This window comes from Camelus dromedarius, chromosome 1, assembly GCF_036321535.1.
Source record: "Camelus dromedarius isolate mCamDro1 chromosome 1, mCamDro1.pat, whole genome shotgun sequence".
Taxonomy (NCBI): domain Eukaryota; kingdom Metazoa; phylum Chordata; class Mammalia; order Artiodactyla; family Camelidae; genus Camelus; species Camelus dromedarius.
The window spans coordinates 96,119,836-96,142,634 of NC_087436.1; the positions used below are offsets into that span (position 1 = coordinate 96,119,836).

At 43.6% G+C, this 22,799-nt stretch overlaps 1 protein-coding gene across 3 annotated transcripts in view; it reads left to right on the top strand.

Annotated features, from left to right (window-relative positions):
• The window catches only part of RELL1 (RELT like 1), a 60,839-nt gene extending 46,356 nt beyond the window's left edge, over nucleotides 1-14,483 (top strand). For all 3 annotated transcript variants that reach the window (XM_010982437.3, XM_064487522.1, XM_010982438.3), the window contains 2 exons: nucleotides 558-696; nucleotides 12,450-14,483. In XM_010982437.3, coding sequence (XP_010980739.1) covers nucleotides 558-693 — 136 coding nt within the window. In that variant the 3' untranslated portion in view covers nucleotides 694-696; nucleotides 12,450-14,483. The remainder of the gene's footprint in view (nucleotides 1-557; nucleotides 697-12,449) is intronic.
• Nucleotides 14,484-22,799: the final 8,316 nt, after the last annotated feature.

The window sequence follows — 22,799 nt, forward strand, 5'->3', positions numbered from 1 at the left end:
CCTTAACTTTTTCCTAATCCTTATTGAAAATTAACCCATCGCTTAAAAAAAAAAACAGACAAAACCCAAATAAACACAAAAACCTGCCACTGATCTGTATGATGCTGTTAAATGTGTGGTTGGGGCCGGGTGGGTGGAGGCAGGACTCTCTGACAGGGGGATCTGAGGAAGGCAGTTCTCTAGTGAACATCTGATTTGCAGGCCAGCATGCCTTCTATCCAGCCTTCTGTGGTTCAAACAGCTGATGTTAAGCCCAGGTCCTCGTTAGCTCTGAGGCTGTTTAATGCTTGAGTGCCGTGTTTCTGAACGGTGTTCCCATGCTCTGTAAACTATGCAGCAGTCTGACGTGCTGAGTGAACGTCGTCTGGGGAGTCTGGTGGGGGACAGGGGCTTTGCTGCATGGGAATGTCCCTCCTGTTGAACGTGGTGATTTTCATTGCTGTCCTAACTTTTGGCTGAGTTCATGTGGGATCCTCTAGTTGGATGATTTTGGGTTCATTCATAATTTTTGTTTAGTGGAAAAGCAAAACTCATCAGATCTCCTCTTCTTCCCTCAGGTTTAGAGTTACAAAAGTGGAGCACAAGTCAAATCAGAAGGAGCGGAGAAGTTTGATGTCGGTCAGTGGGCCCGAGGGTGTCAATGGGGAGGTGCCTGTGACACCTGTGAAGAAAGAGCAAAGTGACACAGAATAGCAGGTAAGTAGAACTATGGTAACATCAGGGGTGGTGTGGCACTTGGCGAGGGCGAGGTGCCAAGAGCTTCCCTGGGGTCTGTGGTAACATGGGAGTGACTTGGCAGGGAAATGAGAGATGCTTCCTTGGAGCTGGTAGGACTGTAGGGGCCTGAACGTGATCACTTGTCCGTCCAGAGCTTAGTGTAAGGAGGCCACCAACACAGGTTCCCCCAGGGGGTTGGCCTGCATGATCATGAGGAGAGAGGATGACTTGCGAGGCAATGTTGAGTGGTGGGGATTGTGGCAAACTAGTAATCACAGAATCCATCTCTAGGTTTGCATCATTACCACAAGCAGAAGTCACTTAGCAGAAGGCTAGATCTTACGGGGAAAAAAAAGGTGAAAATCTAGAATTTTTACATGTGAAATCACCTCAAGTTTTTGAATCTTGGCAGCTTATTAAATTTCCTTTTAAAAAATCATGCAAGCTGAATGAAATATAATCTTATCATCATTTCTAGGTGAACTGTGATTTGAAAAAGGCTGGAACAAGAAAGCAATGCTTTTTTCCTTTCATTGAGTTGGAAACCAGCTTTCTCTGATGTGCCACTCTTCTAAAATACCCCCAATAGAAATTTTACTCTTTCCACCAAATATTTTGAAGCAATTTAAAAGTGAAAGTAAATGCCTCTTGGTTTGGTAGTTTTAATTTTGGAAGATATTACTTTAAAAAAAAAGGTTATGATAATTTGAAGCTTTCAGCTTCCTCTTTTCTTTCTGTTCTGGCTTGAGTCACATTCATTCCTTTCATGTTTCTTATTTGATGTAAAAGGATGAGTGTGAGGACTCAGGAGTGACCAGCTCCAAAGTTTCCAATGGAACCATCAGAGTCTGAACATTAAGGCAGAAGGAGTTGTACTTATAAAGGGAGGGGGAGGTAGGGTTCTAGAAGGAACAGGGGACTAGCACTGGAATCCCACTGCCAAGTTCAAGTCCCCGTTCGCCACTGGCTGCACTGGGACCTGGGCGAGGTGCTGGGGCTTTCTGTGCCTGGCTTACTCACCAGGGAGTGGAAATGACACTGCCTGCCTAGAGGGATGGCAGTGAGATATCAGGAAATAACACGGGAAGGAAGCCCAGGGCCTGGCAGGTGGGAAACGCTCAGTCAGTGCTACTGATGAATTCACTTTTAGTCAGTGTGGCTGAGGGTGGGGAGAAGTGGCTTTGGCGTGCATCTTCTCGGCTAAGCTGCCCAGGATGGTCTAGCAGTAATCTGGGAGAGGTGCGCTCCTGGATTCTGGTACATGTAGGGGCTCTGACAGCCTTCCAGTGCTGGTTCTTGCCATCTTGCCTTTGGGAAGATCTGGTCCCTTCCCTTGAGTTGAGGAGCCCAGACCGAAAAGTCGGTCTTTGGCTTCTCAGCCAGTTACTGGTGCCTTGGGAAGGGAACCAAGAAAAATTCAGAAAAAGAAGAGGGTGATGAAGATAATGAAAGCAACTAATATCGGTTCAGTATTCTAGTCTTCTGGGCGTTGTACTGATATATGTCTCCCATGTCACCATTATAAACATCTCCTAATGGGGTGAATACCATTATCCCAGCTTTATAGATGAGGAAACCAATGCATGGAGAGGGTAAGTTACATGTTCAGGGTCACGTAACTGGAAAGAGGAGCTGATGTGAACTTACAGCCTCTGACTACAGAACTATCTTCAGTCTCTGCCATCCTGGGATGCTCATGAAGGTGCAGCCCTAGACCCATGAGTGGGGAACATTTCCTCCAATGGTCTAGAATCTCGTGGTCTAATGTAGCCGCTGGTCACTTCTGGCTGCTTAAATTTAAATGAACTAAAGTGAAAAGTTTAGTTCTGCGGTTGCACTAGTCACGTTCAAGTGTTCATTTGCCACCGATGACTAGCGTCTGCCATATTGGGCGGCGCAGATACAGAACATTTCCGTCATCATGGAAAGTTTTATTGAACAGAGTAGACGGTACCTTTGGCGTTAGCGTTGGAATCCGGGGTGACTTCGGTCAATGAGAGAAATATTCTGATTGAAGTCGTGAGGACTTGTCGGTCTGGGAAGAGAAGTATCTGGCTATTCGAGTCTAAGGTGAGAAGGCTCAGCCAGTTTCACTGCGGGGAAAGCGTGGGTTGTGCGTGAGGCGTCAGCCTGGCAGCGTGCTGAGAGATGGAGCAGGCCGTGTGGGAGAAGACAAGGCTGGCCCTCAGGCAGGGAGCGCGAGGTGACCCTCTGTCAGGCTCAGCCCAATCACAGCCTGGCTGATATGCCTTGGCTGGTTTTGGCTGCTGCGCCCCGGAGAGAGGCACTCACGACCTGGGAAGGTTAAAAGAATTGGGGTTGTTCAACTAGTTTTCTCAGTCCAAATTCTGTCTGGATCTGTATTTGACCCAGTCATCTGAAATCCTAATAACCACATCTAGCTGGTTTACAACTTGATATTCTCTGCAAAGCACACAGTCAATGTTTATAAAAGAGCATCGGATTTGATGAGGAGACCTGGCCACACATCCGAGCTTCACCACTTGGAAATTGTCCTTAACTGCCCTCGCGCCTGGTTTCCTTGAATGTGAAATAGTGTATTAAATTCACTGATGGGAGGCCAATGTCTGGCCTGTGCTTGACTCTCAGTAGTGTTATGCCATCCAAAGCAGTGAGCACACGAGTGACCCTAGAAAGGGGATGTGTTTTCTGAGCCTTCAATTGTAATTAATTGTAATTAATGTTGAAGTTAAAAAAAAATTTATTACGGGAAATTTCAAACTGACTCAAAAGGAAAGAGAATAGTATCACAAATGCCCACGGAGTAGTTTAATTATGATACATGCTGTGTATTGAGCATCTGCCCTGTACCTGGCACGCTTTGGAAGGCATATTTCATGCAGTGACGGATTTAGTCCTCACAGTTAGGGGCCAGTTTAAGCACAGAGAGATGAAGCTACTTGTGTAGAGTCTCCAGCAAGAATGTGGTGGCATTTAGAGTCCAAATCAGGCAGCCCGGCTTCTGAAGTCCCAGACTTCACCGCTCCGCTGGGTCCGGGGAAGGCAGGTCCCGTTGGGTGAGCGAGCCTGCTGGGCTGGGACCTGTGGAGTGATGATGTCTGGTGACCCCAGCAGGGAAGGGACTCTGAGAAAGGAGGGAAGGGCATATTCACTGACACTTAAAAACATTTATGTATTCCTTAAAATTTTTCTTGCTTGAGTTCTTAATATTTCTCATGCCCAGAGTATGTTTGGGCTATTTAATATGATTTTCTAACTAGAGAAATCCTGAAATTTTCCCGTCTGGGACCAGGTCTCTGGTTCTGGGCTGAATTGGAAAATGTGCACTGGAATGTAGCTCACACAGCGAGACAGGAGGGTTAAGTCTCTGTTCTACTAGCTAATACAGTTTTTAGAGTCGTATTTGGATTTTTGGCCATGCTTTTTTACTGGAATGCCTTCTTTTAATGTAGAACTGATTCAACTGTTCAAGTGCAAATACATGTCTACTCACTGGTTAGGTTTCCTTCTTTTTTTAAAAAAAAATAAACATTTGATACTACAAACTAAGCTTAGGATCTCTCTCTCTCTCTCCCTCCTTCTCTTTTTAAAAAACAAAATCTGCTGTTTGGCATTTCTTCCCCCCTTTATTCTTTTTTCCCCGTTTCCTTGGCCTGAGTTCTTTTTTGTAGTTGGATCTAACTTGCCCTCTGCCTGATTTATTTTGGCAATGCTGTTAAAATGGTTTCTTTTTTCCACAGAAAATGTGTTTTGATTTCTTCTTAGAAGAATAAGCTTTTGTTCTTCAAAGTTAAATAAATCAAATTGCTTTCAGCCTCCAAATGCCACTGCCTTGTCTTCATTATCACTGTTCTTTCGCTTTTTAAAAACGATGCTGTCGTAAGCGTTCTATAGCGTGTGTTTCTGAAGTGTCTACTTTTCCTAGTTTATGGTATTAAAGTTTACATAACACTATTTTTTATCAAAACAAAAATTCATTATATTAGATGTCTCTTTATTTCACTTTTTTTTGAGGTTTGAGTTTCCTTTTTTAATTTTTAATTGAAGTATTTGATTTACAATGTGTTAGTTTCTGGTGCACACATGGTGATTCAGATACACACATATATATTCCTTTTCATATTCTTTTTCATTATAGACTATTACAAGATATTGAATATAGTTCTCTGTGCTATACAGTAGGACCCATTGTCTATCTATTTTTCATCTAGTAGTATCTGTTCTTTATTTTAAATTGTTTTATTATTGAAGCTATTAATTCTTATTTCAGTCATTTAGCGTAGTGATTACAAGCTGAGTTTTAAACTGCTTAGATTTAATTTTAACTGTATCACTAACTACTTATGCTTTCGGCAAGTTAACCCCTCCAAGCCACAAGTTCTTTGTCTTTAAAATGGGGGCGTTGGACGTCAATGACATAAATGTGTACGTGTATCTCTGAAATCATGCCTTGGCAGAGTTACTATTAACTAAGTATTCACTATTATCAATAACTTTCACCCCATTCACAGGGGTCCTGGTTATTTATTAGCCCATTTCTCAAGCATCAGTTTTAGATACTGTGACTCCCATTTTACATCTTAAGAACATTAGAGCTTTGGACTCTCTGGACGTCTCAGAAATAGATATTTGGCAAGTCCCTTAGGAATTTGGGCCATTTTCTCGTTTGTGTTAAGAGGGCCTTAGAAATAGCCATGCCCCTCCCACTGGAGGTGGAACCAGAATTAGTAACAAGGCAATTGGAAAGTTTTGCGACTTAAGTTCTTTTCATTGTAGAGATCAGAGGAGGGGCTATGCTAAGAGGTGGTGTGGACTGAGATTTCTGCACGTAACCCCGCTGCTGCTCGGCTGGGGCTCTGCCCTGGGATGAAAGCGTCCTTTCTGCTGAGACTGTTTCATGGGCCGTGCTCCCTCCCGCCTCGGGACCGTGGCCGGTCACAAGGTCAGCTTTCCTGACCTTCGGAGCCTTCATTTCCCGAGGAAAGTCAAGCTTTTCTCCTCTTTGCTTTTTATCTCTGGTGACAGGCAGTGCACTGGTGGTCCCCATGGGGACTTTATCTGCGGTCCTCCGTGTGGTTCTTCTTTTGATAATTCTCCAGGGAAGGAGAAGACGGTGAGAAACTTCAAGTACCATGAGTTATTTTTTTTCTCCATAGCTAATTTTTTTTCAGGGCAAAACACATATTTTTTTTCTTTTAAAGAGCAAACGATCCCGGATTTGATGGAAACCCCTTAATAGGGTTCACTGGCCTTTATAAATGGAAACTGCGCCTCACGTAGGCATGGAGAGGACCACCTGGCTTGATTTTCAGATGCTAAACACATTTCTAAAGAGTAAAAGCGGTCCTTTGCCTGATGCTTGTGTTGTTCTTATGTGGAAGCCCAGTCCCACTGAGTCCATCTTAAATATGGAATTGGAGGGAGGTTAACCGCTGTCTTCAATCGTTCACTGGCCACACGAAGCACAGGTTGTAGATCCAGGCGGATGAGGAAAGAGCTGAGCGAGGGATGGACGTTTAAATGCAACCTGATGTGCTATGGGTGATCCTCCCTTCACTTGACAGATGAAGAACCAGGCTCGGGGGTGAGTTTTCCCCAGATCCCTGGGCCAGGTGGGGCGAGGGCTTGGATGGGAAGAAATCAGTACTTTAGAGCTGACATGCTCAGTGGTTTTGAAATTCAAGGGAGCTTTGTTTACGCCAGCAAAGAATAAAGTCCTCATTTAGTTTAGCCCTGTAACTCACAGCAGTGATTATTTCAATATTTTCTACATTCCCCAGGCATGGCCTCCTCTGGTCTCTGAAGGGGACCATTGGATGCTGTCTTTTCGATGTTAGAGCTGTGCCTGGATCAGTCCCGGGATCATAGACTTTGAGATCTCCGAGGATGTGATGCCTAGATCAGGTCAATTCAAGTACAATTACAGCTTTTAAAAGTATCTAATGGGCCCCTACTTCGTGCCGGGCCTTGGGGACACAGCAGTGTGGAAAACGGACAGACTAGGGCCATGTTTTCATGGAGCTTCTGTTCTCGTTCTTGTACTAGGTTTTCTCCCCAGGGCCCCTGGTCTCCTCGTTCTAGAGTGAGGAGGCCCTGGGACGTTATGTCTGTTGTTCAGGGTCATGCAGATGGTTTATTCCAGAGCCTGGACTTGTGCTTTCCACTCGTTCCATCCCTTCACTCTCTCCAAGGTACTGGATATTACAAATGTTTGACCTTGAACCCTTGTTTAAAAATTGGAAAATAAGACATGCACACAATGCAATATTCAAATGGCATGAAAGGCTGCAGGGTGAAACAGGTCTTTAAAAAAAAGTGAGTCTTCACCGTATCCACACCCCTTCTCCCCCACCACACACATCTCATCTCCCAGCACCTTCCCAAGAGGGGACCGTGGCAATCTGTGTCCTCTGTATCCTTTCAGGATTATTCTATGCATATATGTGCTTATACAACATATATATGTGTCTGCCCCCTCCTTCGCCTTTCACAGACGAGAACTTAGATACTTATCTGTGCCTTGCTGTTTATTGACGTTGATGACTGATAAGTTCCATGGACTAATTTTACTCTCCCACGTTCATTGAGCCATGAGGAGTGAACATGCTGGACATTTAAGATGTCATTTGTCCTGTTTGTTCTTTGTTGCGGAGAATAGCCCCAGAGCATTTATGGGCGTAATCTGGGTGTTTTGGAGCGACCTGAAAACATACTTTGCTGTCATCAACTACAGTGTTGTAAGTGATTCTTCCACAGTCTTGTTCTGTGGTTAGAAGAGACTGAAACATATTTGTCAGTATTCCCAGAATTGAGACAACACGGGGGACCTGAGTGTTCTTGTTTTGTTTTATTTTGATTTGCCACTGAAGTTGCTGCCTCCTCCCTGCACATATCTCCCTGGGCAGCGTCGACTCCAGGGCCCCTCCTTAGTGTTGACCAGAAGTTGACCCCCGACCCCCTCAGAGAGCTTATCTCTCCTCCCCTGTGGCCCTGTCCGCACTCCGACAAGGCTTAGGAAAGAGGGCTGTGACATCTGCCCCTTTCAGCACAGAAACTGCAGCACTGGAGCCTCACGGAGGCTTTTTGGAGGATGTAAAGGCAGACCTGAGGGAGCCCGTGGGAGACAGAAAATGAAATGCTTTTGGACACATTTTTGCCTCGAAAGAGAAAAAAGAGGAAATTAATAGTAATAATCAGGATTTTAATTTTTCTTAATTTGGAACTCGAGGCTTTGAACTGTCTCACGTTAAATAGCTAAGTAAATAATAGTGCCTGTTTTCTCTAAGTCACCTGTTTTCTGTGTAATGCTGTAGAAACTGCACAGTGCAGGCTCTGGAATTAGATAGTTCATGCCCCAGTCCTGGTCTGTTCCTTTTCAGCTGTGTAATCTTGGGCAAGTTCCTTAGCCTCTGATGCCTCAGCTTCTCCATCCATAAAGTGGGCTTAATAATGATAATCCCGCCTACCTGGTAGAGATTTTGTTCCTTGGCACTTAGTAAGTGCTACGTAGACAAATGCTTGATGTTATTATTACAGTATTATATCAGGCGAGACCTATTTAAACACTTAGCAAATGAAGGTGTGAAAAATTAATGGTTTTTGATACTTAATTTTCCTGAGGCTTAGAGAGACATAACCTATAAGACGTAGTTTTGTTTATTTGATATTCAGGTAGAGGCTTACTAAAGGTGGTTAGCTGAATTCTGGCTCACGAGGCAGTAGAGAGGTAACATTTAACTTGTTTTGTTTTCCATATTAGTGAGAGGTGGGACCATTCAGAGTCGTAAGTTATTCTAACTCTAACTTAGTGTTGGGTGATAGATGTATAGAGACTAGTAGGGAACTGCTGAATTGCATTTAAGTAATTCGCAGGTGAACCCTTGAATAACTTTTAATGTCGTTTACATTTTACTTGGAATAAAGTGCTCTGATTCTCACCATCCCCAGGGCTGGTAAATCACAAGTGTTCAGCGATTGCCACTTGGGAAACCCGCTGTTGCCAAATATATGAACACATTTAAATTGCTGTGAAGCGATAACTCAGTAAAGAGCAACCTTCAGACTTGCCAGTAAGAGCTAAATCTAATGTCAGAAAAGCTACAAGGAGTGCAGAACTTCTCACTGGCATGATTCAGGGAAGAGCAGAGAAGGCAGGGCATCAGAAGATCTCATGGCGCCTGGAGTGTCTCTGTGTGACTGGTGGGGCGGTGCGTGGTGGGTGTGACTGTGTGGCTTCCAGGTGTGACTGCCTGAGGTGGGATCACTGCTTTCCCATTATTAATTGTGTGGCCTTCGGTGAGCTATTGAACCTCAGTTTCCTCCTGTGGAAAGGAGGATTGTGGTTGGCTTGTGGATTCATTGGAAAGACTGAGTTACTGACTCTGCGGTGCTGGGCACGGGAGTGCCTGGTGCATGGAAAGCGCTCTGTAAATGTCGGCCACTGTTGTTATTAATCAGACAGTCTTTTCCTTCCTTAACCCTCTGTCCTTTGAGCTCTTAGTGTTCACTGTCCAATCTGTTTAGGCTTCTAGTTTCTGAAAACATGGTTCTAATTTTTAAAGAGACCAGATCCTTTTTTTAAGGGAGACTTTTACCAAGGCACATGTGTGTCCTAATCAAAGATGTGTTGTGGCTTCTGTGGAACCTTAACATAATAGTGGAATTACAGTTTTATCTTTATAATTAGAACTGTATAGTAAGCAATAAACGCTAAAGAAAAAGTTGATGTCTTCCTTCCAGATAAATTTTTCCTGAGGTTCTTAATTTCTCTCCATCTATCTCGTTTTACCATGCAAGTGGTCACACTGGGATTTCTGAATTGCCTTTTCAGTAGAAGAAAGTTTTGCTTTATTTCTGCCAGCTTGAGTGCTCACTTGTATAAGACAGTAATCATCAAATTTCCCTACCCTACCCCCTAAAAAAGATAGATCAGTCTTGTTAGATATGGTGGGGTCCCATGGTGACGGGAGCTGAGAGTAGCGTGTGGGTGGAGTGTCGTCTGCCCCTCCTGTCCTTCCTGGCATTTATGCCAGCCCACTCCTGGTTCTGACAGCTGTGTGCCCATGCAGAAGGCACCTTGTAGCATTAATGTGCTGTGGTAAAAAAGTGCTACTTTAAAGTATGTGTTTGGAGGAGATTGCCAAGATGTTGGTGTAGAAGGACACGTAGCTCACTCTCTCCCACTAATACATCAAAAACTGCATCCACATACAGAACCATTCGCACAGAGTACCCACTGAGCTTTGGCAGGATATCTCTTCCATCGGAAATACAAGGAAAGTCCTCACAAAACTGGATAAACAACAAGTTTATACTGTATAGCACAGGGAACTTTATTCAGTATCTTATAGTAACCTATAATGGAAAAGAGTATGAAAAGAAAAAAATAAAGTATGTGTTTGTTTATCGATATGGGCAGATCCTCATCTATAGAATGAAATGAAAAGAAATTTAACAATGTCAAGTGCACCATGACACAGTCCCAGAAATAAGGCTGCAGTTGGACATTTACAAGCCATACAGAACGTGGTGTCTTCTTTCCTCTAGGTTATCACTCCGATAAGACAGGTATTTACCTGGAAATTGATAGCTGTTGTACCAGTCAAGGACTCCCTTAAGCCTTTGTTTGTGAAGAGGGAGAGCCCAGAACTGTGAATCAGTGCTGGGTAGCTTTCAATAGAGCCTTGAAAAAGGTTGACTTTTCTTTTTCTGCTTAGGGTCTGGTATTAGTAGTCAGCACTTTAAGCAGAAAGTTGTAGTTTTCACAACTACAAAGATACTGTGCACAGTGCAGTTTTAATCAGCTGCAGAAGGCCGTAGTCAAAGAAAGCCAACATGATTGTGTAGATGATGGCATTGATCATAATAGCTAACTTTGAGGGGGTGCTGACAGCATGGCCCTGTACTTATTAAGCATTGTATATGTATCCTCTTCTGTAAAACTCCCAGGAACCCTACGAGGGATGCTGCAGAGAGGCCAAAGTTCAACAGTTAGTCATAGGGGTTTGGATTTGGAGACAGGCCACTGGCTCCACACCTCTCCTTCGTAGCCCAGCCCTTGGTCTTGCATTCTTACTCCTTAAAGGTGGTCAAACCTGTGCAAAGAACTCTAAACAGGAAGCTCTGCTATGTTGGAAAGAAAACTCTGACTGTGATGAAACGTCATATTCTAGGCGTGAAGTCCCTTGCTCTTGACCTTCTTGCTTCTCTTGATGCAAAAATGTCCAAGTCTCAGGGAGCAGGTGATAAAAGAAGAGACATAAAAACAGTTGAATGCCTATTTTCTAGATAGTGGCCTAGTTTGCAGTTTTACTGGGAAAATTCTCTCTTGTTTCTTACAGTTTTTCCTTTAGGGCAGTTTTGCTATTTCTATACCTCTGGCTTTTCTACTTTTTTCCCCTGTGGAATGTCTTCCACATTAATCGACTCTCAACTGAAGGTATTCCTAGACTTGACTTTGTTCAGTTTTGCAGCACAGATCCACAGTCAGCTGTGTTAGGTTGTAGCAATGCAGCAGGGCATTAGTTATTCATTTATAATTAATAACTCAGCTCATGATGTTTTAGGGGACAAGGCTTTATTTCCTGTTCAGCTAAGGGGATAAGTGTCCTTTTACCCAATCTAATTAGTTCGGGGAATATCTTTCTCTCCATCGCACCCCCCACCACAACCATTGTGAATGTTGTAAATGACAGTGACAGAAAAGTGTAATATGGATAATACCAGACTATACATCTTGAAGGATGCGCTGTAAAATAACTAAAAAGTGATGCTTAAATTAAGACATCTTTACCCACTTTTTGCTGCTGCTTCATATTTCTGCAAGGTGGTTTCATCTCTATCTTTCTTTAGCATTTCTAGGACATCACAATTTTGGCAGACAAGAGAATGTTTTATAACCTGGTGTAGGTTGGCCTCCGTGTTGTGCATGTTTCAGAATACACAGGCAGATCGAGAATTTTAGTCTTGTCGTGGGCTATCCCAGTCTTCAAAACAGAAGGGTAAGAGGGTTCATAACTGTCTGTCGCTTAGATGGGACAACAGTTTAAAAAAAAAACCTGAAAAGTAGAAAATTATTTTACAAGTTTACAAGGGGCTTCATTTGTAATGTGGGCATGGGCGTGGACCGGTTGTTGGAAGAACTTAAACATATAATACAGAGCCCTCTGAGCTACAAAGAAGACCTAAGACTGAGTGAGCATTTATCCTTGTGTTCTGACTTGCCCAGTGAGTCTCAGCCACGCTGCCTGATTACTCAGTGGAGACGCAGAGTTATCTCAGTTTGGTGTGGCTTGGGAAAGACAGCTCACCTGGCACATCTGAGGTTCCTTGTGGTGGACCACGTTCACCTGCCGCTCGTTACCTGACAGAGGTGGCTGAAGGGTTAAAGCACAGGTTCCCGGGAGGGAGTGGCACCTGACTCACAGGGAGCGGGCCACCAGTCCCCTCAGAGACTCCTGTCAGAACAGACTGATGCCCTCAGTCTACGGTGCTTCTCAAGTTCTGTCCTTTCTTGTTTAAAAAACCTTGATAAAGAGGTCCTTTTGAAATTGTAGGACTTAAATTTCCTTAGACCAAATTCTAGAAGAAACGTGGAATGGGGGAAGGAATGCAGTTGGGTGGAGTGGGAGGGGGTGGGACTGGTGAGGATGGTTTGTAATTCCTCTGTGTGTTTCAATATTTCGGTAGATTAATGTGTGATATGATGTTGTCCTTTTACAAAGCTTTACCTCTTTTGTTTTCTCTTGCAGGAGTGACTTCACTTGAAGAGTTCTAAGAGACTGAAAACTTATGACATATGAAGTTGCCTAGGGAATTATTTTTTTATCTTTTATACAATTTCTAGGGTGGAGTCTGCAGGCATGTGGATGAAAGCTAAAAGGGAATGTTGTTGCTATGCTGGACACAGAATTCAGTTTGCTTTGAAACAAGTTTTGGTTTAAAAAAATGTCTGATGGAAAATTGATTACATTTTCAGGGAGGAAGAGAGTTCATTTTTTTATCTTCCCAGCCATCACCCCCTCCCAATCTCCCGTTGGTGGCCTTGGTGTACACACTCCAGTTTTTCCAGTACGAGCACTGTGTACAGTGAAACTATTCGTGTACAGTCTGAGCTAATACTCAGGGTGCGTGTGCGTGTGTACATGCGTGTCTGTGTGTGTGTGTTTCTGTTCCCCTACCCTCAGATCTCATTTGGCTACTGGTTGTCAGAAGATCCTCTCACAGTTTAACTGTTACAGAAGATAGAAGATGAATCTTTGGTGGTGAAGGCTTCTTGAAGATAATCCAGTCTAGCACTGGGCAGTGGATCCCCCAGAAGATCACAGAGTCAGAGGGAGCCAGGTGCTAGAGTTTGGATTCCGAGACCAGAATTCAGCCCAGACCTGCTACCAGCCTGCCACTCCTAGGTCACTTATAAAATATTGAGAGTTTGGGTTGTTCTTGTTTTTTTTTTTTTAAACTCAACCTAAGCAAATCTTATTTAGCCATTGAATAAAGGAGGAAATGGTTAAAGTCACTAAAAAGAAGTCTTGTTTTGATAAAACAAGACAGTCTCCACTTTTGGTACAAGATGGGCCCACACCTCCCTCTGGTATGTTGTCCTTGGTGAGTTTCCTGTTCTCTGTCTTGTAACTCATGCTCCCTATAAAGGACTCTTGAGGATTACCCTACCGGTTTTTTGGGGTTTTTTGGGTTTTTTTTAACTTTGCAGTTTACAAAACACCTGCAAGCACCCAGAGGCAAGGTAGCAGTACATTTGCGGTAGGTCTGGGCCAAGGGGTGAGGGCGTCCAGTCACAGGGAAACCTCTGAGACCTGCCTCCACGGCAGTGTTGGTGTGGTGCCTTGGGTACTTCTTTTATTTCGAAAAGAAAACACATTTCTCATTTGACTCCCAAAAGATGATTCCCATCAAAATGTACTTTAAAGTATTTACTGTAAATATACTCATTTCATTCTTTTTTTTTGGCATCAAACTAAAAATTTCTAACCTTTTAAGTGAATGGTTGGTTCAATTTCACATGAATTTTTGCTGACAACTAGTTAAAAGGTGTATGTGCGTATACACACAATGGACTCGAAGAAGTCAGTGCGGAAGTAAATTTCACTGAGGTCCAGAAAGTAGCAATATAGGAATTCTGGGGGTGTGCATTAGTGTAAATAATGTATGTGCAGTCTAGACCAACCGTTTTTAGTTTTTAAAAAATCATTTTTTTATTTTAAAATTATTTTGCCCTCCAATGGTGAGGGATAAAGTATAAGATATTCTTTAGCTTTAATTATTTTTTAATTTTATTCAAATCAGAGCACTTTTTTTGATAGCAATACAACAGGCAAGAAAATACTCAGAAATATTTAAAATTGTATTTATACTAAGAGTACGTTTTAAATATTTTCTAATCCTTGAGCAGTGGTTTCCCAGGTGGCTTCCGAATATGCCAAATGTTAAGCAATTCAATATTTTCAACACATATGCTTTTTACTGGTTCATATTATCTAATAAGGATTCCTGAGTGTTCCCAAAGCAACTGATGTTTACAGGCCTTCTGTGTTTTTCCTCCTCCTTTGGAAGGTTCAGGGAACCACAACAAAGTTACTGTATAAAACACTAATGATGGACTAACTGCTGATGTGATAAGTGAGTTGGCTACCACCTTGATGTCAACATTTGTAAAGGGAATTTTTCACCATTTTGAGCGTCAGTTGTATTTTTAACTGTCCGGTTTGTACTTTTACGGCTTTTGTACTACCAAAGCAGAGTTAAAAATAAAAACGTTACACACAGTGAGTTGCTCTTGAATGATCCAGTTGTTGGCGCCCCGGGTACTGAAAGTGCACCTGTGGCGGGATGGTTTACCGACCTTAGTATTACAGGGCCTGATTGCTTTCTTGGTCTGACTTGTCAAGTGCTCATTTGGCTGACCTTCCTCATTGGATTTTCGCCCCCAGAATAATACCACCCCCACCCCCTGATGATTATTTTTTAAATCTGGAGATAATTTTCGATGTTTGGAAGGCTTGCAAAAGCAGCACAAAGAGTTCTTATGTACTCTTCACCCCGCATTCCCTTATGTTAACATCTTACGTGACCACAGAGCAGTGATCAAAACTAAGAAATTAACACCAGTGCAATACTATGGATTAAGTCATGACATTATTCCCATCTCACCAAATGTCCCACTAACATCCTTTTTCTTTTCCAGGACCCTCCCCGTTGCATTTAGTTGTCAGCTTCCTTCATCTCCTCTGATCTGTGCTTGTCCCTCAGTCTCTTCTTGTTTTTCATGGTCATGACACGTTGTAGTGTGCTGGTCAGTTACTGTGTAGAATGTCCTTCAACCTCAGTGTGCCGCTGTTTTTTCTGATTAGATGCAGGGTTTGCGTTATGAAAAGGATGCCCTTCCAACTGCTCCATGTTGGGGGAGGGCGGGGGAGGACATGGTGTCGGTAGGTATTACTAGTGATGTCATTTGGTCAAGGTGGTGGCCACCAGCTCTCATTCTGGTACAGTCACTGTTCCCCCCTGTGTTATATAAGTATTCGAGGGGAGATACTTTGAGATTAGGCACTATTTCCACTTAAGTTTTCACCCTTTAATTTTATCATCTGTGTTAATTTCTTGGGGCTCCTGTAAAAAACTGCTGCAAACTGGGTGGTCTAAAACAACAGAAATTTATTCTTTCACAGTTTAGGAAGCCAGAGGTCTGAAACTGAGGTGTCTGCAAGGTTGGTTCCTTCTGAAGTCCCCCAGGGAGAATTGGTTCCATGCCTCCTACCTTCTGGTGGCTGTGGGTAGCCCTTGCTTCACAGCTGCTTCACTCCAGTGTTTGCCTCTGTCTCCACATGGACCTCTTCCCTGCCTGGGGGCCTCTGTCCACTCATCTTCTCATGGGGACACCAGTCATTGGATTTAGAGCCCACTGCAATCTAGTATGGCTTCATCTTAACTTGGTTACATTTGCAAAGACTCATTCCAAATATGGCCATATTCACGGGAACCTGGAGTCAGGACTTCAACTTTTCAGGGGACACAATTCAGCCCACCACACCATCCACTGGTGGATCTTGCCTGCAGCTGCTTTTACTGTGGGAGGGGCTCTTTCAGGACCGGGCCGGTGTCCTTTCAATACGGCTCCTCTTTATTCCTTCCTTCCTCCTTTCCTCTCTTTCTTCTCCCTTTTGCTCTTCCTCACTTTCTAGAACCACAAGATGCTCCAGGCTCATCTTCTCATCTTGTATATTCCTTGTCTCAGCGTTGGAATCCACCACTATTCAAGGAGCCCTGGTTCCTTTATTGGAGAACAGTGTTTAGAAATGAAGATCGGGCAGTAGGTGTCCTCGTTGATCCTGGGGTGTCACTGCTTCTGGGCATGCACATACCTACACACACACTACTCACCCATACATTTACACACAGCTTTATGTATCTATCTTTAGGAAAAAAGTGCGAGTCATGACTGATGCCTCTGATCCCAGTCTAGCTCCAAACGGTTCGCTCGAACCTTCCAGCTTTCCTTCTTTGTAACTTTTTTCTCCTACAGTGAAGAAAACTGGTTCTTACTAGCTATACTATTTTTACAGACGTGTCAACTTTAACATATACATAAAGTAGCTTGAACATATACCCCTGCGGGAAATAGATTTCCAGCTAGAGCACAGTGTTGTGTACTATTCTTCTAGGTTTTAGCCTTAGAGAATCTAGGCAGAAGCCCGTTTATCAAAGTTACTTAAGTCAGCGCCTTCACCCCTACCCTTTGGTGTGGTTATGTGATTCAGTTTTAGCAGAGTCATTTGTCTTCACCTGAATTCCATCTTTCCTTCATATCCTTATTAATTTTTTAAAAAATTTATATACAGCAGGCTTTACTGTTTGTGGTGCCTCATTGGATTTTGACCTTGAATTTTCAAGTGTGTCCGGTTGGTTTTTTGTCTTTATTTTTGTTTTATTTATTTATTTTGCCTTGAAAACAAGATGATCAAGAACTTAGGCTAAGGAAGTAGAAAAGGTGATTTCTACAATTTTCAGCTCATGAAAACCAGGAACCCCAGAATGAATGCACCAGGGAGGATGTTAGGAAGTCCCCAAATCTCACAGGGGAAGGGGTCACTTGGGTGACAGGTGCTGTTCTTAGTTGACCCGTCTTTTGATGTCGTCGCTAGGCTCCTCCCTAGGAGTCAGCTCTCCCCCGGCACCGTCAGGTCCTGGGGAATTGTGCGTGCCTTGTGTGCTCCCGCACTTCCTTCTCAAATCTGGATATCTAGGCTTCCTGCGCCCAGATCTGATCTAGTGGAAAGGTAAGGAGACCCTCCCTTCCCTCCCGCGGACGACAGCAGAATGCTGGGGCTTGGAAGTGGGGGTCCCGCGACTCAGGGCTGGGCTGCGGTCAAAGGAGACTGTGTTTTGCCCCTGATGTCCTTGCCAGTTCTTAAATCCTCTGACCCTTGTGTCTGTGGGGCAGGTTCTACCCAGGGCTTCCTTTGTTCATTCCTCATCTTCCGAGGACCATTCCTCAGGACTGTTCTCAGATCTTCTTGGAGGTCCCTCATGGGAGCGCCGAACCCCTGAAAGGGCACTTGGGACTTCTGTGCCCCCGGCGCTCTGTAGCTGCCCAGCTGGTGTCAGGGCTCACCGGATTGATTCCGCTGCTGTCCCGGCAGCGGGTAGTCGGCCTTGTACAAAGCTGGCGCGTGCCCCCTCTGCCGGCCGAAGGTGAGAACTGCAGACAGCCTAGCTTCTTGGCCATTTATTATTTCTTTCAGTTCAGAAATTATGTACGCATGATTATTTAATGAATACATAAATAACAAAAGTCTGCCTGTAAAAATGAAAGAATATCATTAGCTATTTTATGGGTGTGAAAATTTCAGTTTGCGTTTTTCCTAACCCATTTTCTGACTCTACCAGTGGGTCTCTATTGTCTTTCTCAGAGGAAACCCCAGGTTCTGACCTGGGAACTTGTTTCTCTGCAGGCGTGACCTTTGATGCTGGTAGGAATAACTGAGTTTCATTTTGGAGGAAACCCCTTGCCCTGAATCCTGCCATGGAAGTGGTGTGACCATGAGAAGCAGTGTGGTCTGGGAGAACTAGCCTGGCCTTTGCTGTTGGTTTTGAATCCTGGCTCTGCCACTCACTGCCGTGTGATACTGGGAAATTACTTTCTAAGACGCAGTTTCCTCATATGTAAAGTGACCTATCTCCCAGGATTTTTAAAGACTAGAAAAATGCATGCAAATCATGGTGCCTGCTGCAGTCTCCAGGACCACCGCGACAGAGGACACTGCCATTGTAAGCATCCAGGCTTGGTAAGCTACCCGGTAAGGGGTCTGTGGGTGTCTGTCCCACCACAGCTGATCAAGGTGGCCTGTGAAGAGGTCCAGCACACATAGCTTTGTCCAAGGGTAGAGCTGATCCAGGAAACTTCTTGCTCTGAAGCTGAACCACAGTTAGAGTTCAAAGCCTCATGGAAGAGCCACGGAATAGAAGAGGAGCCACATTTCAAGGAGGCAGAAGTACAGGAGTAGAAGAAAGAGCTGAGGATGAAGAGGTAGCGTGTGCAGGGGGCAGTTCATACTCCATCAGCTCTTCTGGAATGGTGCTCCCTCCTTTGGAGAACTCTTCTCCTTCTTCTTAGAACCCATCCAGGTGCCCTGCTGACGGAGCTGGATGTGACTGAGGTGGGCCTCAATGGGGCCTCTCCCTGGGATGTTTGAAACTGGAGCTGGAGAAAGTGGTTTATTTCTTTTCTTTCTTTCTTTTTTTAATTGAAGTATAGTCAGTTACAGTGTGTCGATTTCTGGTGTACAGCACAATGTTTCATGTATTTCTCATGCTGGAGGCCTGCTTCCTGCCTTGTGGAGGAAACTGATCTGAAGAAAGGAAGGGATCATGCAGAGAGAAGAGAGGCCATCCTGGTTGCTGTTGAGACCCAGATTCAGTTGATCCCAAGGCCCTAATGCCCTTTTGAGTTTTATGGACATTCCAGGGACATTCCTCTTTTATCTTACCTCCTTTGGGTTGAGTTTCTATCACTTGCAACAACAACATCCCAGGGCCAATGCAATTACTCTGAGAAGTGGACACACGGGAGTGTCAGGGCCACAAGGGTAAGTGATGCCAGGTGTCCAGCCTTACGGCTGAGACTGCCCAGTGCTGCCTCGGATCCATAGCCAGGTGCCCTGGCCCTGGCGTGGCTTCTGCTCTGAAATGCTCTTGCAAACCCTTTCCCTTTTATTGCCTTAGGAAAACCTCCCTTTCACCATCATTCTTTGATTTACCATAGGGCTGGTTATTACAGCTCCCATAAGAGCACAACTTTGGCGTTCAGATGACTTTGGTCATCTGTGACCTTAAGCTTTTCAGATCTCAATCTTCTAACTAAAGGGTGAAGATAATATGTGCCTCTTAGGATGGCCGTGAAGACTGTACAGGCTTGGACAGATAGTGAACTTAGCATGGGGCTGAGTAGGACCAGGGCTCACTCAGAGCTGCCTCAGAGTTGCCAAATTCGCACTGTCTTTCGTGAAATAAATGATAGAGTGATGAGAATCTGGTCATTTGAGAGTGGATTCTTGATGCCTCTGCCACAGTCACATCACTTAGCATTTGAGGATGGATCCAGGGTAGTGGTGGGAGGAAATGGGAGAGGAGGAGGGACCGGGTAGAAGAGGGAACATTTGAGGTTCTTTCTGGGCCTGAGATTCTTCTGGAACCAAGTCAGATACGTTAAGTGAGAGAATGATCTCATTGTTCTGATGTTAAATGGGCCCAGATCTACAAGATAAAGGGTGTGCTGTTTCCCTGGGTGTTCAGGTGGTAGTCTTATCTTATCCCTCTTAGGATAAGACTTGAATGTGGTCTAGTCTTAAAAAAGAACTTGATCTCTTTTTATTTGCAAGTAACTCTAGCTGAGAAATTATAGGGAAAATGCTCTTGGAATAGTAACATGATACTCAAATTGCAAAATTTATGAGCTTGCTTATTATGACTATCTTAAAATTGACCAAATCAAAAAACACCAAACAAAACAATCCCTCTAAACTAACTAACCAAGCCTATCAAACCCAAGATTTGTATCTTGCATTAAAGAGGCATCTTATTTAATAAAAATGTATTTGGGACGAGGGAGGATGAAAGAAATAGGTCAGTTTTCATGACTTAAATATTCACTTCAAACACAGCGTGACTTAAAATTGTGACTAGGCATAAATTACTGGGTGGTTAAATGGTTAAATGATGAAAATCATGAGAATAAATAATCAGAATGAGAACAAAATATATATTAAACATGGAGTGTCCCCAAGCTGCATGTTTGCCTTGAGATGATTGTTAATGATGCAGGGAGAAAAGGACTTATCTAGTTTAGAGATTGTTCAATATTATTAGAAGTGGTTCAGAGAGCTCTGGTGGTCAGAGAAACCAAATTTAGTTATTAAAAAAAGTGGTAAGTGCTACTCATAAAAAGTGGTCCAATGTGAGATGGCCTTCACTGGGTGACAGAATCACATCTAACATCGATTATTTACCTGGTGCTGGGGATGCGCTGAGCACTTGATACCCTGTCCCTCCTGTAGGTCGAAATCCTGCCACAGGGAGGCCGAGCCGCCTCTGCCACTTCACAGGTGACAAGGCTGAGGAAAGGAATCGCCGGATACTTTGCACTCACTGCTCACGTGGCCTGGATGGCCTGGGACCCACCTCATGCTTGGCAGGAAAAGGAATTCCTAGTCCTGTGATCATCATGCAAAGACCAACACCACTGATGTAGACAGTTTCAGAGATTCTACAGCCTTGGAAGACCTGGAGGTCACCACGCGGGGCTGCAGGTGTTAACCACAGAGCCAACCCCCGGGTACTGTTTCTACCATGAGGAGCCAAGAGAAAAGTGATATCTGAGTCTCATGTCACAAATACATACCCTTTTTCCTTCTTCTCCAGGATCTGAAAGATTGAGTTCAAACTGAAAAATGTGGTCAGCTAGGTTTCCCAGAGCTTGGTCCCACTGTTTTTTTTTTTTTTTTTTAAGGTTTTTGTCTCAATTTGGGAGTAATGTCCTCAGGGAAACAGGGCCTCCTGATGGAGACCAAACCTTCACTGGCTACTCAGTTCCACTCTGTGCCCACCTTTCCACAGACCACCACACAGCCTCCTTATTCAAATGGAGCAGGGCGGTCTGAAGAGCATGAATAACAAGTGTAATTTCTTTGCCGTCAAATCCACACAGACTGTGCCCCCGCAGCCCTGCGTGTGTACCTTGATCACAACGTTTTCCAATTTAATAACTAGCATTCAGAATCTTAGTTCACTGCATGGTGTCTCTTCCACTATATGTGAAGAGCTTTTATTCCTTCATTCAACAACTCATGTACTGAGTTCTCACCTGTGTCACACACGCTCCTGCATCTAGGAGAAAGGTACTTGTTGATTACAGTCACTTTTGTTGAAATAAAATTGCTAATAGTCAACTCCAAGCACCTGACTTGAATATGCTGGTAAGAATCATCTGTAATCAGCATATTGAATAAATCTGCCTAAAATGTTGTCTCTTAAAGTGGCTGAGGGTGCTTCAGAAGTCAGTAGTTTAGATATGTCTACTATAATCTGACACATTTGAGAAACTTACGAATTTAGAAAATAAGCAACTTATTTCCATAAATCAACAGAGTGTTTACCATGAAAAACAAATGCCAGCTTGCTCTGTTTAATTATCACCAGCAGTAAAATAGATTTCAAAACGAGTGAGGAGTAATCTAGAAAAAACATAATAAACAGAAAGCAAGAATGTCCACATTTTCATCATGAAGACTCATACAAATAGGAGCCTCCGCTTGGTGAAGAGTGAAGTCCAAGTTCAAGACCAGAGGCTGAGAGGCTGCATTCCTGCGTCTGCACACAGATAACAGAACTAAGGAAGCCAGAGATCTGTGCTTATGTCCTTGCCCTTGGTGCCTCCTTCCTTCTTCCTAAGGCCTCCTGCTGAGAGATACTGATGGAGGAGTTAAGGAATGCAAGGGAAGTGGAGGGCGGTGGGGAGAGGCAAGATAGGAGCAAGAGATAAGAGTTATGAACTGCTATGCATAAAATAAATAAGCTACAAGGATATATTAGACGGCCAGGGAACATAGCCAATATTTTATAATAACTATAGAGTATAAACTTGTGAATCACTATGTTGTACACCTGAGACTTATAATACTGTATATCAATTGTAACTCAATTAGAAAGAAAGAAGAAAAGAGATAACCTCACCCGTAGGGTCCACAGCAGAGGAAGACTGAGGGAAATGGTGACTGGCTAACAGTTACTGAATGTGGACCAATGCGCAGGTGCTAAGAACCTCAAATTCTTTTCATTCTTTGGTGTGCGTGGCGGGGTCTGGTTTGACAGTTATAACAATATGCTACCATCTGCTCTGGAAATCTGGGGAAAATATCTAATTTCATATTTATATGATAGTTCAATTTTCCCCAGTAAAAACTGAAATGTAACTACTTGGCCCAAGAAACCCACATGTAATATAGAAAAAATCTTACATCAAAATCAAGATTTAGGATGGTAAATATCCACGTGGTGCTCTTTGCTAAGATCATGGAGAAGGTGAGGTCCACTTCTAACCACAGCCAGCGCCTTACATTCAGAGTGCATCTGAGCTATCCTAAGCTGTCCAGAATGTTTGAGAAGTGTCACTCTTGTCAGCATCACTTTTCTGATTAGGGGTGACACCAGGCTGCAGATGGAAGATATTATACAGATCAGGGGGCTCAGCCAGTTGCTGGATAACCTGAGGAATAAGGCTAAAATCTGGAGTCTTTCCCCAACCTAAAGATTCTGACTTTTCCTCTGACATCCTTTGGTGGAGCCTGGATATTGGGTTAGAGACTAAAGGGGCCAGGATTGGTTTAAGAAACAAAATAAAAACACTTGAAATTCTTGGTGTTCTGTTAACCTTTCTGAAGCAGTCATTCAGACAAAAAGAATCTTTAAGAGCTTGAGAGTTGCTCATGATGGTGAACTCTCTGCAGTAGTCCTAAAATGTAAAATTAGGTACATAGGTCAATGCAGAAGTATGTTTCTGTGCCAGGGAAAGAGACTTGTCTGCATGG